At 47.7% G+C, this 16089-nt stretch overlaps 2 protein-coding genes across 2 annotated transcripts in view; one reads left to right on the forward strand and one right to left on the reverse strand.

Moving 5' to 3' along the window:
* LOC140393643 (uncharacterized) overlaps nucleotides 1-16089 on the reverse strand; it is a 411041-nt gene that overhangs the window by 227438 nt on the left and 167514 nt on the right. The window lies entirely within an intron of this gene.
* The window catches only part of LOC140393640 (acidic mammalian chitinase-like), a 31869-nt gene continuing 21388 nt past the window's right edge, over nucleotides 5609-16089 (forward strand). Inside the window, exons 1-3 of the mRNA XM_072479915.1 lie at nucleotides 5609-5669; nucleotides 11122-11151; nucleotides 11238-11439. Coding sequence (XP_072336016.1) covers nucleotides 5645-5669; nucleotides 11122-11151; nucleotides 11238-11439 — 257 coding nt within the window. The 5' untranslated portion in view covers nucleotides 5609-5644. The remainder of the gene's footprint in view (nucleotides 5670-11121; nucleotides 11152-11237; nucleotides 11440-16089) is intronic.

Genomic DNA, 16089 nt, shown 5'->3' on the forward strand with positions numbered 1-16089 from the left:
CCTGACTGGTGGATGCAGCGGGTTTGCAAGATGCTGTTGTGCATCTTGTAGATGGTACATGTGGCTGCCACTGTGCATCGCAGGTGGAGGGCATGAATATTTTAGGTGGTGAATGGCGCACCGATCAAAAGAGTTTCTTTGTCCTGGAACATATTGAGTTTCTTGAGTGTTGTGGAGCATCAACGTTACTTGGTTGCTATTTCCTCTTGTGTGTATGTGTGGGGTGTAGAGGGGGTGGCGTATCGGCCCAACCTTCAGAACATTGGGCTGGATTCTCCGCCCCGCCCCATTTCTGTCTCGACCCGTCGGCAGGATTCTCCGTTACGCCGGCTGGTCAATGGGCTTTCCGATTGTGGGGCAGCCACACGCCGTCGGGAAACCCCCGGGCTGCTGACAAAATGGAGAATGCTGTCAGGAGAGAATCCAGCCATGGACCCAGCCTACACCTGAATGTTTCTGAGTGAGTGTAAATAAATATGAGATGGAGGGAATTAAATATCCCAAACAGAAGTTGGAAACTGGGTTTTCTGATCCCGTTGCGGTGGGAGTCACTGCGGGAGATTAGTCAGTCCAGCCGGAAGGCCATTGACATTCGGTGGGACTGGGAATTCCCGAAGGGAGCGCGCACGGCTGGAACATCCCACCATTGTTTCCTGGGACTAGGTGCTGATTCACACAGTTAGGCACAAATTTACATCTGTTTCCATTGACAAATTGTCAAACAAATGTCCTTTCTGTGATCCTCTGCTAATTTATTTATTAATCATAAAGCCAGTATGCTCATAAACAAGTAACTTATCACATCAATTGATTTAATAACATCAAAATAGATCTGTGGTTACTTAAGACACAATCTTATATCGTCACAATGAATTCCTGAGCCATGAAGGGCGTGATTCAGCGACCTTGACTTGGTGCCAGGTACTCAAAACGTCTCGCAAGATTGGTTTTTTTGGGTTTATAAATTTTGAGTATCCAATTCTATTTTTTCCAATTAAGGGGCAATTTAGCGTGGCCAATCCACTGACCCGGCACATCTTTGTGTTGGGGGGGCGAAACCCACGCAGACACGGGGTGAATGTGCAAACTCCACACGGGCAGTGACCCGGGATCGAACCCGGGGCCTCGGCGCCGTGAGGCAGCAGTGCTAACCACTGCGCCGCTGTGCCGCCCATTTTGCGAGATCAACGGAATCACGCATGATCTGAATCTCGTTTGATCTGCATATTTAAATGATTCATTAAGCTCATTTAAATACCCGTGCACCAGATTCACCCAGGGCCCGGGATTCACTGGCTGTGCCTGGGAGACCTCGATAGGGCGCCGTTTACTACTGGTCCTCAGAAACATGGACCAGTGCGAATGGCACCGGGGGTGGGGGGAGCTCCCAGGCCATTGGCCTTACTAGGTTATTTACTAGGTTGAGAGGCTTTGAGTGGAGGCTCCCAGGGATTTCCCCAAGGTAAGAAGGGTGGTCACAAAAATGGGTGTGGGGCTGAAAGGGGGGGGGGGGGGGAAACGATCGGGGCAGCGGGACAAAATGGTGCCCTGATCTGAGAGGAGCCTTTCTGCTGGCAGGCTGAAGCTCGGCAGCAGGAAATCATTCTGAGTGCGGAGGCAGGGTGGGGAGAAACCTCCGAGACCAAAACAAAGGTGAGTAGACGGATGTTTTAGCGCCGGGAAACACCCCGGTAAACGTGCCGTTCAACGCACTTGTACTCATGTTCGCTGCATAACTCCCAATATCAGAGAACACCTGATGGACTCCTGTACAGAGGGCTTCTGACACCTCTGACTGCTGTTCCTGTGTTCCTCATTGTGTCTCTGACATTTTCCCAATGGCTCATGATCTGATTTGGATTTAGCAGATGCCTGGTCTCCAGTAGTCCGAGTGCCAGAAACCTGGGCTTCCCCTGACTCCAGCTGCCGGGATCTGTGAGGAGTGACCACCAGAGTGTGAAGCTGAGACTATGGCCCACATGGTGTGTGTGTCTGGGCCGGGGCAGGGTGCAGGTGAATGCTGTGACAGGTCTCCAGGTGAAATGACCTTTCTCCATGGAGGCCTGAGGTCTTGGGCTTCCCTCACTGGAGGGGACAGACCCTCCCCATCCCCTCTATCCCCCACCTTTTCTGTGGGTAGCACAGTGGTTAGCACTGTTGCTTCTAGGTTCAATTCCCGTCTTGGATCACCGTCAGTGCGGAGTCTGCAAGTTCTCCCCGTGTCTGCGTGGGTTTCCTCCGGGTGCTCCGGTTTCCTCCCACAAGTCCCCGAAAGACGTGAGGTAATTTGGACATTATGAATTCTCCCTCAGTGTACCCAAACAGGCGCCGGAGTGTGGCGACTAGGGGATTTTCACAGTAACGTCATTACAGTGTTAATGTAGCCATGATGTGGAGATGCCGGCGTTGGACTGGGGTGAGCACAGTACGAAGTCTTACAACACCAGGTTAAAGTCCAACAGGTTTGTTTCGATGTCACTAGCTTTCGGAGCGCTGCTCCTTCCTCAGGTGAATGAAGAGGTCTGTCCCAGAAACACATATATAGACAAATTCAAAGATGCCAAACAATGCTAGGAATGCGAGCATTAGCAGGTGATTAAATCTTTACAGATCTGTAAAGATTTAATCACCTGCGAATGCTCGCATTCCTAGCATTGTTTGGCATCTTTGAATTTGTCTATATATGTGTTTCTGGAACAGACCTCTGCATTCACCTGAGGAAGGAGCAGCGCTCCGAAAGCTAGTGACATCGAAACAAACCTGTTGGACTTTAACCTGGTGTTGTAAGACTTCGTACAGTGTTAATGTAAGCCTACTTGTGACAACAAAGATTATTATTATCATTATCTTGTTAGATCCTGGAATGGAGAATCTATGCAATAAGTGACCGTCTGGGTGGGCTCAAACATTTCACAGAAACCACCCTGAATTTCCAAAGGTCTCAGGATAAGCATGCTTCCTGATTGGATAGTTGGGAGAGACCGCCCTCGCCCTCGGTACAGACACTCCTCCCCCGCCAGCTCTGCAACCTGCTGCGCAAATACAGTGAATACTCTCAGCTCTGACAATGCACCTCCCGTCTTTCCTCCTCGCCCCCATCCCCCCCTCGATGGCCATCTTCCTGCGCAAAAGCCAGATGGATGCAATCTGTGGCTACTATGACCTCCTGACTCCCTCAAGCCTGACCACCACGTACAAGGCACAGGTCAGGACCACGATGGTTATTCACTACTTGCCTGCTTGAGTGCAGCTCCAGAAAGACTTAACAAGCTAAACAGAATCTAGGCAAAGCAGCCCGCTTGATCAGCACCCCATTCACCATCTCCAATATTCAAACTCTCCACCACCAATGCAGTAGCAGCAGTGTGTACCATGCACAAGGTGCATTGCAGCAACACATCACGCCTCCGTTGATTTTGCCTTCCGAACCCGTGACTGCTCCCAGCTCAACGGGCAGTGACAGCAGGCACATGGGAAAAGCAGCTCCTGCACATTTCCCTCCGCTCCACACCCCATGACTGCGCCTTCACTGTGGCTGGTTCAAAATCCTACTGTTGCCTCCGTATCAGCACAGCACACGGACTGCAGAGATTCACAAAGGCGGCACACAACCACCTCCTCAAGGCAGTTAGAGATGGGCAACAACAGTGATGTCCACGTCCCAGAGTCACTAAGTGAGTGGTGATGTGAGTTTGTCTTGAGTGACAGGTTCACATACCACAGAGGAGTGGTTTAGATCATTGACTTGTTCTCTGTATTGCAGTGGAACCTTCCTATGGACTCCTTGCGCACTGATCACCCTGGCAATCTCCCTCCAGGCCGTGGTCAGTTGGGAGGCATTGCAAAATCAGCCTTCTGATGCACGTCATTCTGTAAGGACCGTGGCTTTAATCCAGCCATGACAGCCAGGCGGCCAGTTTCCTGCCTGTCCTGCAATGAGACTCATCATGAACCATGTGGCTACATAACTAACGAGTTGGCCAATATGTGTGCTAACCAGTGTTCTTCAAACTTTTTTTCCGGGGACACATTTTTACTAACCGGCCAACCTTCGGGACCCAACCCGGCCGACCTTCGCGACCCACGCCGACCGACCTGCGCAACCCATTTTCTCCTACCTTGTTTGCTGCTGACAAAAATGGAGGAAATGGTTTTGGGTCCCTTTGGCCCTCGTACACGCTCCTCCAATGGAACCTGTTGGATGAAGGTGAAGCCTTCTGGTGTCAGAAAGTATGGAGTCTCCATCTGTCCACAGTTCTGAACTTTTTTCCTGTAAAATATTATCAAATGAAACCCCCCCGAACTTGTAAAAAAAAAATAAATAAAACGAGTAAAATAAATGAAAAAAATGAATAAAACTCCCCCGAACAAAATAAATGAAAAAAATTAAAATTAAATGAATAAAATTAATGAATATAAACCACTACAGAACTTGTAAAACAAAAAGCTGCAACCGTTTAAAAAAATAGTGGCCGCACTGCGCACGCGTGCCCGAAGGTTTTTTTAACGTGTTCGCGGCCGCTTGCAGCCGCTGTTTTGAAAAGCCGGCTGCTGCGCGGGGATTTGCGTGATCGGGAGCGCCGCGGACCACGGCTCCGCAACCCTCCCGACACCCGCCCGCGACCCACCCGCGGATCGCGGCTCCGACTTTGAAGAACACTGCGTTAACCCACCATGCTCGTCAGAGGACTTCCCGCTCCCAATACAGGGCTTCCATACATCATTATTGCTGTGGTGGGTGATGTTGTAAGAACATAGGGACAGGAGGAGGCCATTCGGTCCCTCGAGCCTGTCCTGCCCTTCAATGAGATCATGGCTGACCTGTGACTTAACTCCATATACCTGCCTTTGGCCCATATCCCTTAATATCTTTGCTTAACAAAAATCTATCTCACATTTAACATTAACAACTGTTCCAGCTTCAACTGCTGTGTGTGGGAGAGAGTTCCAAACCTCTACCACCCTTTGAGTGAAGAAGTTCTTCCTAACATCTCTCCTGAATGGTCAGGCCCTAATTTTTAGGCCCACTCCCCCACCCCACCCCTGTAACCCCACCTCACCTTTGGACACTAAGGGGCAATTTATCCCAGCCAATCCACCTCACCTGTACATCTTTGGATTGTGGGGGGAAACCGGAGCAGACACGGGGAGAAAGTGCAAACTCCACACTGTCACCCAAGGTCAGGATCAAACCTGGGTCCCTGGCGCTGTGAGGTAGCTGTGCTAACCACTGTGTCACCGTGCCAACCTTTACTCACCCTGTGCTGTCCTCACATAGTCCAACATGACACTGGCCAACAGGAAGCTCCGCACCTACCTGGACCTGAAGCTTTGAGCTTTCCCGCTCTTCCTAACTCCACCCGAGAAGAACGTGGGCCCCATGATCCTCCCCACCAATTTCCTGGCCTGTTTCCAGTACAAGACCATGTTCAGGGTTACAATGAAGGTGACATTGTAGAGGAGAAATGCTGTTATTCAGGAGAAGGTGAAAATATATTACAGTGATAAGATAAGAATGGTTATTTTTCATTGCGACTGATCCCTTTCCCGAGATTAAGTTAGTGATGGACAGAATTATTCACCACTAATGATAAACTCAGTGTATAAAAGGGAGAGTTGATGTTCACAACACACCAGCTGCAAGATGGCAAAGCTTCTACTTGCAACAGGTAAGCCTGTTTGACCATTTCAATACCTTTGACAGTATAAACTATGTTTTATATTGAGAATGACTGTATTCATTGATGGGCAGAACCTCATACACCGGTTTAAAATGGTTGAATTTGAAAAGATTTGAGTGATCCATCTCCTGAACCATTCTCAAAACATGGATTTGGGTGGGTGTGGACAAAGCCATTAAATCATTCATGTTGGACAATGGACCTTGACTGAGAAAGGAACTCCACCAGCCATATCATCTATACCCTTTAAACAGTGGGTATGAAACTGGCTCAAAATGACCATGTTTGGATAATTGGCCAGTTTGTGAGAGGAGATCATGTGATGAGCAAGCTTGCCCTCTTTGTGTTTTAAGAAGCTGTTTTGTTCTAGGGCAGTCAGTGTCAGACTGGAAAGATTCTCTGTCTCTCTCTCTCTCTGTCTGTCTGTCTGTGTGTGTGTGCGTCTCTCTCTCTCTGTCTCTCTCTCTCTCTCTGTCTATCTCCCTTTCTCTCTGTCTCTCTCTCTCTGTCTATCTCCCTTTCTCTCTGTCTCTCTCTCTCTCTCTCTGTCTCTGTCTCTGTGTGTGTGTCTCTCTCTCTCTCTCTCTGTCTGTCTGTCTCTGTGTGTGTGTCTCTCTCTCTCTCTCCGTTTTTCTCTCTCTCTCTGTCTATCTCCCTCTCTCTCTGCCTCTCTCTCTCTCTGTCTCTGTCTGTCTCCCTCTCTCTCTGCCCCTCTCTCTCTCTCTCTGTCTCTGTCTGTCTCTCTCTCTCCGTCTCTCTCTCTCTCTCTGTCTATCTCCCTCTCTCGCTGTCTCTCTCTCTCTCTCTCTCTCTGTCTCTGTCTGTCTCTCTCTCTCCAGCTCTTCTGCAAACTTGTCCCTACCTGTTTTTTGACGAGCCACAAACAGCTGATGGCATCTTAAACATCAACAAACAGCTGCTGACAGCAGAAGAAAAGATGGAAATTGTCCCTAAACATCTTTGAGTTGTTTTTTAAAAATAAATTTGGAGTACCCAATTCATTTTTTTTCCAATTAAGGGGCAATTTAGCGTGGCCAATCCACCTACCCTGTGTAGTGATCTGTACCTCTGTACATACATCTGCACATACACCAGGGACTGCAGGCAGGTGTAACAGCCACAGCATCACTAGAGGGCATCAGAGACGGGTATAAAGGGTCCAGCCCAAGGTAGGATCCGCCTCTTTCAGAAGCACAGAGCTAGTGAGCAGCAGCAGACAGAGACAGCTCAGTACAGGCAGTTTACCTTAGCTTCACTGGTCATACCTCTTGACTATTATATCTAGTTAAGCTCTGGAAACAGAACAAACCCATTGAATAAAGTATTTGTGTTAACTGGAAGTCTACAATCTTTATTCAGACTTAGAGAATGACATACACTGCACATCATTTTGGGTTGTGGGGGCGAAACCCACGCAAACGCGGGGAGAATGTGCAAACTCCACACGGACAGTGATCCAGGGCTGGGATCGAACCTGGGATCTCGGTGTCGTGAGGCTGCAGTGCTAACCACTGTGCCACAGTGCTGCCCCCCTCTTTGAGTTGTTTTGATACAGAATCAGGAAAGAGCATTGAGTTCGGTCTGAAACCATCCAGACCCTCACTCTACAGGATCTGGGTACAATTGACTATTGTGGACTTTTAAGGAATTTTACTGAGTGTGTGTGTGCGCGTGTGTGCTCATGCATGTGTGTGTGCTCATTGTGTTTGTGTGTGAACTTTGAATGCATGGGAAAAATCAGTCTGTGTGTCCTTTACGGTAACGGCCTTGAAACAGTTAAAGACGCACTGTGAACTGACAAACAAATCATTGGAAAAAACACCTTTTGTGGTCATCCAGGAAGAGGAAGAGCTGTTCTAGAACTTCCCACCTGACCTTAACAGGAATCTAGGGGCGGTGTCTATGATTGGATTCTTGGACAATGAAGAATTGGAAGCACAAAATCAAATTGATCCTTCAAATCTGTTTAACCTTCCAGATAACCTTCCCGTACCAGCCTCCCTGAACAGGCGCCGGAATGTGGTAACTAGGGGCTTTTCATAGTAACTTCATTGCAGTGTTAATGTAAGCCTCCTTGTGATAATGCAGATTATTATTATTATTAACTCTTAACACGCCTACATATGTGGATAGTGCCTTCATGGAAAAGATTGCCTTGGGATATTTTAAAAACCTTTTCCTTTGAGGAGTTGGGGAGCTGGACATTTAGAAGTGAATTTCTGGCCAAAAGCGGGAAACACCCAAATCATCAAACCTCTGACCAGTTACATTCCAATTGAAGCGGAAGAACAGCAGGTGGGTATGGAATTGGAAACGGACAGGGCAGCATCAGCAAAGATACAGCTGGAGCAACAGGAACTAAAGCCCGAATTTCAAGGAAAAAGAGGAAAGGAAAAGTCAGGAAAGACCAGAAAAAGAGGAGTGAGAATTCCAGGAAGGGAAGGCAGAGGCAGGAAAGAGAGGCGGAGAGAGATTTCCAGGAAATCGAGAGAGAGACTGAGCCTTCCTGGGGAGAAGTTTGAAAGGGAGTAAAAGGCACAAACAGACCAGGAGGTCAGGCAGATGGAACTGAGTGGGGAGATATCATTATTAAAGTAAATGACTAACTCAGGAGCTGTTAAAATATTCACAGTTTGTACCGAGGGTTAATGAGGAGGATGTGAAAGCATTTTTGTATCATTCTGAAAATTTCCAATGTGGTTGGAATGGCCAGTAGGGATTTGGACCTGAATACTGCAAAACAGAAAAGCAGGGACAATCCATGTGGTTAATTTCCTATTGTTCAACAAAAGTTTGGCAAACTATGGTATCTGCAATAATGGCGTTCTGAGTGTGTGTGAGCTCGAAGCGGAGGCATACCGAGAAAAATTCCAAACTTCCTGCATGTGACACGAGTGAATTTATTTGAGCAATTTACATCCAATCAATTGACACACATACTATAGATAAATCCCACATATAAAACTCCCAGAGGGGTGTTTCTCCTCAAGGAATTCAAAAACTCAACTTACTCTTTCCAGAAAGACACAGGTTGAAGAGCCAAGTGTCTAGAAAGCCAGCCAAGCAGTGATTATGCCTGACTGTGAACACGTCCACAAACACTTTCCCCCAAATAAATTCATCCCGAGTCATCTCCAAAAACCTGAAATGGACAGAAGGAGAGTGAGTGATAGAAGAATAAACAGTCCCGGGTAAGAAAGTAGAAATGGAAACACAGGGGACCCTCCTCAGACTGGAGGGGTAGGGGCTGAGGACAGCAGTGATGTGTGACAGCCTGTCTGCTTCCATTGTAACTAATCAGGCCGGCTCGGAGCTGACTGCTGGAAATTCAAGGGAACATTTGAGGTTTTGTCTGGGTAACCGGATTGGTGCAGGAAAGGGGCCCTGATGGAAAACACTGGAAAAGACTGGCTGTAAATGTGGCAGCAAATCACAGTAACTATAAAGAATAAAACCATTCTGCCAGTTTTCACATGACCTTAACAATAATGTAAGATGCATTTTGTAAATTAAGCCTTAATCAGTATTCAAATGAGGAATAGAACAAAGAGGATATTCCCTCCTCAACTTCAACCCTAATTCTAAAGGAATGGATTATTTGGGCTATTAGCTGAAGATGCCTTATTATTGGGCCTAGGGCATTTCTTGATCAAACTCAACAGCACTTAAGTTACCGACTGAATTATCCACCTCTGAATGTTCTGTGACAGGTACCTGCATTTTTGCGTTGTGATTCAAAATAACATCAAAGTACAAATGTGCAGATGAGCGAACTTGGTTCTTTTAAAAAAATTGAAGTACCCAATTTTTTTTTTCCAATTAAGGGGCAATTTAGCGTAGCCAATCCACCTACCCTGCTCATCTTTGGGTTGTCGGGATGAAATCCATGCAAACACGAAGAGAATGGGCAAACTCCACACGGACAGTGACCCATGGCCGGGATCGAACGCGCTCCTCAGTGGTGAGGCAGCAGTGCTAACCACTGCTCCACCGTGCTGCCCTGTGATCGTGGTTCAATGTTACTTCTTATTCCAATCCTTTAAAATCACATATTTCTGTTTTTAACTATAATAAAAACCTTTATTGTCACAAGTTAGGTGGTTAGGTGGATTGGCCATGCTAAATTGCCCTTAGTGTCCGAAATTGCCCCTAGTGTTGGGTGGGGTTGCTGGGTTATGGGGCTAGGGTGGAGGTGTGGACCTTGGGTAGGGTGCTCTTTCCAAGAGCCGGTGCAGACTCGATGGGCCGAATGGCTCCTTCTACACTGTAAATTCTATGAAATCTATGAAGTAGGTTTACATTAGCAATGAAGTTCCTGTGAAAAGCCCCTAGTCACCACATTCCGGCGCCTGTTCGGGTACACGGAGAATTTCCAAATTACCGAACAGCACGTCTTTCGGGACTAGTGGGAAGAAACCGGTGCTCCTGGAGGAAGCCCACATAGACACGGGGAGAACATGCAGACTCTGCACAGACAGTGACCCAGAGGGGGATTGAACCTGGGACCCTGGCGCTGTGAAGACACAGTGCTAACCACTGTGCTGCCCTATTGTTGTGAAGTTAACAATAATAAATAGAGTTAGAGTTAGATTAAAGTTAGATTATACAGAGTGAGTAGAACGGCAAGCAATTACTTTCTCTGCCATTTTTTGATAAATGGTAAAATTAACAAAGGAATGCCATACAACCCATCTGTCCAGGGGCTTTCCTTCACAAGGATAGAGTCAGAGGATTGTTTGGCATTTCAATTTCTCGTTATTTAACTGAAATATTTCCTCGAATAATCAAATCGCATCAACTATTTGCACATGGATAATGGTGTCTCTTTTCTTTTACTCTCAGACTTTACTTATTCCAGTTTGGAGTGTTACTATTCTCATCAATTACAATATTTACATTTCACGTTAATGGAAACCTTAGTAGCATTTTAATATTCTCAGGTGCATTTGAAAATTGATCCACCTGTAGAGTTTAATATAGCTGCTTTCTTAAACATAAATTTCACAACAACTTGAAATGAACATTTTGCAGCTTTTGCAGTGAAGCGTAGAATCATAGAATCCCTACAGTGCATTCAGCCCATCGAGTCTACACCTACCCTCTGAAAGAGCATCCTAACCTTGGCCCAATCCCCCATGCCATCCCCATAACTCCACCTAACTGTTGGACACTAAGCAACAGTTTATCATGGTCAATTCACCTAACCTGCACATATTTGGACTGTGGGAGGAAACCGGAGCGCCTGGAGGAAACCCACGCAGACACGGGGAGGACGTGTAGACTCCGCACAGCCAGTCACCCAAGGTCATAATTGAATCCCGGTCCCTGGTGCTGTGAGGCAGCAGTGCTAACCACTGTGCCAACATGCAGCCCATCTTCTTAAACCTTTCAGCACATTTTGCTGTGAATTTTAACACGTATCCTATATTCTTTATTCCAGCGGTGGTCTTGTTGGCGTGCCTGGAACTGGGTGAGTCTTGGTGTTTTTTAAGCTATTTTTAATGATATGTAATGAGTAGAAGCTCAGTCCTGATTTTCCTTTCTCCTCACTCTCAGGCTCTGCCTCCAGACTGGTTTGTTACTTTACAAACTGGGCTCAGTACAGACCAGGAGAGGGGAAGTACATGCCCGAGAATGTGGATCCCTGCTTGTGCACACATTTGATCTACTCTTTTGCTGGGATGAAGGACAATCAAATCACCACCACGGAAGTGAACGACGTGACTCTCTACCACTCATTCAATAGCCTTAAAAACAAGTAGGATTATTCTATAAATATTGCAAAGTAGAATTTGAGGTCCTTTTTATATTCTGTTCGACGTTGAATCGTTATGCCACATTATACGTAAATAGATGTCTGACTCAGTCAGGGAGGTGATTTCTGGGTGAAATTGGGTTTTGTTGATTTGTGTCCCATTGGCAGAGATGAGTCGATGCCCAGTGGGTCTGACAATGTCTGACACAATCATGATGTCAACGTGTTGTCCCGTATAAACAAAATAATACACTTTGCTGGGGAATTTCTGCTCCCATTCGCCTTGGGAGCGGGGACAGAGCAGAAGATCTCACAAGAGGCCCAAGTCGTGGTTTACGTCAGCGGGAAATCCCGTCATGATGACCCCCCCCCACCATTGACCATTGACATAACGGAGTATTAGCTGTGCTAAATCGGGGATCTCATTTAAATACCTTTACCTCTCATTCTCAGGTCTCACTGCAGCAATCAATCCCCGTGCTCAAAATCCTGCCCATGGTGGCGTCAGATCATCAGGGTGCGATTACAAGAGGGGAGGATTTGGGCCCAGAAAGGGGGAGGACTCAGCTTCAGAAGCCAACTTTAAACAGACCCTTCCTGAGGATGCAGTCCGCTCTTGCTGGGCCTGACATGAGGAAGGGAAGCCTGGCCTACTGTTTTTAATGGGTGGCCAGTCATCATGAGTGGAAGGGTCCACTCAGTTGTGGAGGTGGGGGTAGCATTTCCCCCAAGTTCATTACTGACAAGGTCAAGTGTAATGGGGAGGCATGAGAGCAATGAACATTCCTTTGCATGGGGATGAGAAAATATCAACCATGATTGTGCCATGTGAGAGTACCTTTAAGAAATGGATCTTTAAGTAAAGTACCTTTAAGAAAACAGTGATGTCAGAGAGTGGGTGGAGCTGAGCTCAGTTCAGCCATTTTGAAGTTTCAGTTTTGAGGAAAAGAGGTTGGGTGTGTGTCTGTGTTTTGCAGTGAGCTGGATCTGCTGTGATCTCTGCCATGAAAGACTATCTCTGGATCATTTGGGTGATTTAAACTCATAATAGTAAAGCCTTTAACCTGATGTGATTCTGTTTAAAGGTGTGAAGTCTCATGGATGCTGAAAGGGATAACTGAAGGATTATTTAGTGTTGTAATATTTTCAGGATTATCTTTGAAGTAAGGGGTGTTAAGAGATCCAATGTTCATTTAAGAGGTTAAGTTGAGTTCATGGAATAAACATTGTTTTGTGTTTAAAAACCCACGTGTCCATAATTGTAATATCACACCTAGGGAACAAGCCGCGTGTTTCGAAAGCAACAATCCATTAAAGGGAGAGGTTGGTTGAACTCCATGATACATTTTGGGGTTCTGAAAACACCTCGCCCGTAACAATTGAATGGCGGAGCAGACTCGATGGGCCAAGTGGACTAATTCTCCTCCTATGTCTTATGGTCTTATGCAGCTGAGATCATTCATCTACATTCTGTTAACATTTCTTCACTCCGACAGCGAAGCCAATTCTGCCCAATAACTCACCACTGATGTGTGCGAGTGCCATTATTTTCCACTCAACAGCTAACCTTTGGCTCACTGACTTCCTGATTCAGTGACTGCTATGGATTCTCTGCACCACTAGCCTTCCGGGCAAGCTCATACACCCGTCTTGACAGTGAGCTGGGGAGCACAGGCTAAGCACAGCACTGTGATCCATGAATTGTGCATGCTGGTGCATCTTGACAGGTGCCCCTGGTTGACCAGGTTGTGCGTAAGGCCTTTGAGTAAAGCTTGGGACAAATGGTGCTCTTTACATGAGAGCTCAGGGGTCAGTAGGGTAGCCCAAGCGGCGGCTACTCGGTCAAACTGAGTGGGACAAAAGCTGGTGTGGGTTCTAGACCACTTTGTGAGCTGCTGAGAGACAGATCGTCAATGTGGTGACAGCACATTCCTCGCTTGCCAGCGAGTCACCAAAGCTGTTTGGGTGAAGGGTGAACCACTGGAAGCAGATGCCAATGGCTAACTCTCTTCTTTATTTTCTGATTCATGCAAGAAAGAGATGGAGCCTGTGGAATTGATCATTCTTCTGATACATTGGGAGGAGAAAAGGCGCCTGGTTGTCCAGAGGCAGGAGCCTAAGGAGAAAGGGGTGACAGGCCTGCTCCACTGCAATATGAGGGATCAGAGACTGGACGCTCAGAAGTACTTTCCAGGAACCGATGGCGGCTGACCTTCCTGTGAAAGAGCAGCAACCAGTGTCGGGGAAGACTTTACCTGTCCAGGGACATGGTGTCTCACTGTGTAGCTGGCTGCAGGAGTTGCCGACACAGGGACTTGGAGGCCATCCACTGCCTGTGGCTTTGAAAGTCACCGCTGCCCTCAGCTTTCCTGTGATCCAGGGCTCCGTGAGTGATCTTTGCTGAATCTCACAATCCTCTGCTCATCATAAGTGCGTCAAGGAGGTGCCAGGCATGCTCGCCACAATGGTTCACAACTACACCTGGATCAGGCAAGGTCTTCTATCCTTAAACGTTCAACTCGTCTCCGACCACACAAAGCACCTCCTCCAGGTGAGTGCTAGGTCCCCGGGTCGTGTGCATGACTCCTAAACCCTGAGCCACTCTCAGATCCTCACCATTTGTGAATGTCCATAGCTGCTACAGGGTGGGTTTCTCAGGGACATGGGATACCCATTGAAGAAGTGGCTGATGGCGCCTACACAGAGGCTACAGAGTGCAGTTGACATCAGATACCATGAGGTTCATGCTTCTACTCGCTCTTTGGCTGAGCAGACCATCGGGATGCCTGGGCAGGCCTGGTGGAGCCCGGCAGCATCGTCCACAGAGGATGCCTCACATCGTGGCCACCTGCTACACCCTTCACTTCAGTGGGAGGGAGCAACTGTCTGAGCAGGTGATGGAGGAGCTGCATGTTTCCTCTGATGGGAGGACATCAATGTGGAGGATGAAGGTGTCCTGGAGGACGAGGAGGTCATTAGGCAGTGCTGATGGCCAACAGGACAGACGAGCTCGGGACGCACTCATTGCCCTCTGAGTCATGGGTAGTGATGATGAGGAACACTGGTCACATTCCATCATCCTGACGTCCCCCTGTCAGTATTACTCTCCCATCTGCTGGCCGGCAGTGCACACCCTCGTGCCTTGGGGAGGGAGCAGTTGCCCAAAGTCCTAACGTTGCAGGAAGATGATGATGCCCTGCAGTCGGGATGATGCATTGATCCTCAAAGTGCTCCTGTAAATACCTGACTCCTGTCTGGTTGAATGCAGCTCGCTTACTCTCAATGACCAGGGTCACACCATGGAAACGTGACTGATCTGGGCTCCTCCTTAGTGATCTGTTCCCTTGCGGTTCAGTGTCGCTGGAGGCTAACATTTTATTGAATCAAGCAACTGGACAACATGTGCAGAGTCTGCACAGTGACAATGACAGGGTACAGTGACAGTAATCTGTACATTGTGGGAGATTTCCTCAGTATCTACTAGAAGCAGGCAGGGCTGAAGTGTTTACTGTGACAGGGCACCACCAACGTGGTGGCAACACTGCAGAGAGCAAATGGAGGAAGCTCCATTAATGTACCCAGTCTTTCTGATGAACAGGAATACAGTTGACTGCGCGGCATTATGGGAAGGCACCTCATCAGAGCAACAAAAGAAAGCTTATTTACAGAGGTGGTCACTATTTAAAAGTACCTAACACTGGTGTCCACACGCTGCAACTAGACCTTCCTAACCTTTCAGATGCTGCTGTTATGTCTTGGTGTATCCGAGGACCCACAGTCAAGGTGGAGGCTGCCAGCTGTCTGCCACTCCCTGTTGGCGTGATGACCTTGGGAGGCCTTCTGGAGGACTGAGACCTGAAGGGCCTGGGCCTGATTTCGGTTGCCGTGCCATCCTCCTCGGCCTGGGGGGCTGGAGCTGAAGTGGTCACAGGAAAAGGGGATTCAGATGGGCTGAACACGCCCCGAGTCACCTAGGTGGAGCCCAAAGTTTGTGCACCAACTTCAACTCTTCCTTATAGATGCCCCAGGGTCCCCGGCTTCCTATATGGGGTAGATGGGGCAGCTGGAGTGAGTGCAAGAAGCCCCATCATCCACCACATTGGCACTCGTGGATGCCCACAAGTGCCTGCCCCACGGGATGCATGTTCTGCTCCATGGAATGCATGTTTTTCTCCATGGAATACATGTTCTTCTCCACGAAATGCACGTTCTTCTCGATAGAATACGTTCTGCTCCATGGAATGCATGTTCTGCTCCATTGAATGCGTGTTCTGCCCATGGAATGCATGTTCTTCTCCATGGAATGTATATTGTTCTCCATCGAACACGTTCTGCTCCATGGAATGCATGTTCTGCTCCATGGAATGCATGTTCTGCTCCATGGACTACAGGCTCGACTCAATGGAATGCTTGTTCTTCTTCATGGACTATGTTCTGCTCCATGGAATGCATGTTCCTCTCCATGAAATACATGCTCTTCTCCATGGAATACATGTTCTTCTCCATGGAATGCATGTACTTCTCCATGGAATACATGTTCCTCTCCATGGAATGCATGTTCTGCTCCATGGAATGCATGTTCTGCCCCATGGAATGCATGTTCTGCTCCATGGAATGCATGTTCGCCCCCATGGAATGCATGTTCTTCTCCAT

This window comes from Scyliorhinus torazame, chromosome 17, assembly GCF_047496885.1.
Source record: "Scyliorhinus torazame isolate Kashiwa2021f chromosome 17, sScyTor2.1, whole genome shotgun sequence".
NCBI lineage: Eukaryota > Metazoa > Chordata > Chondrichthyes > Carcharhiniformes > Scyliorhinidae > Scyliorhinus > Scyliorhinus torazame.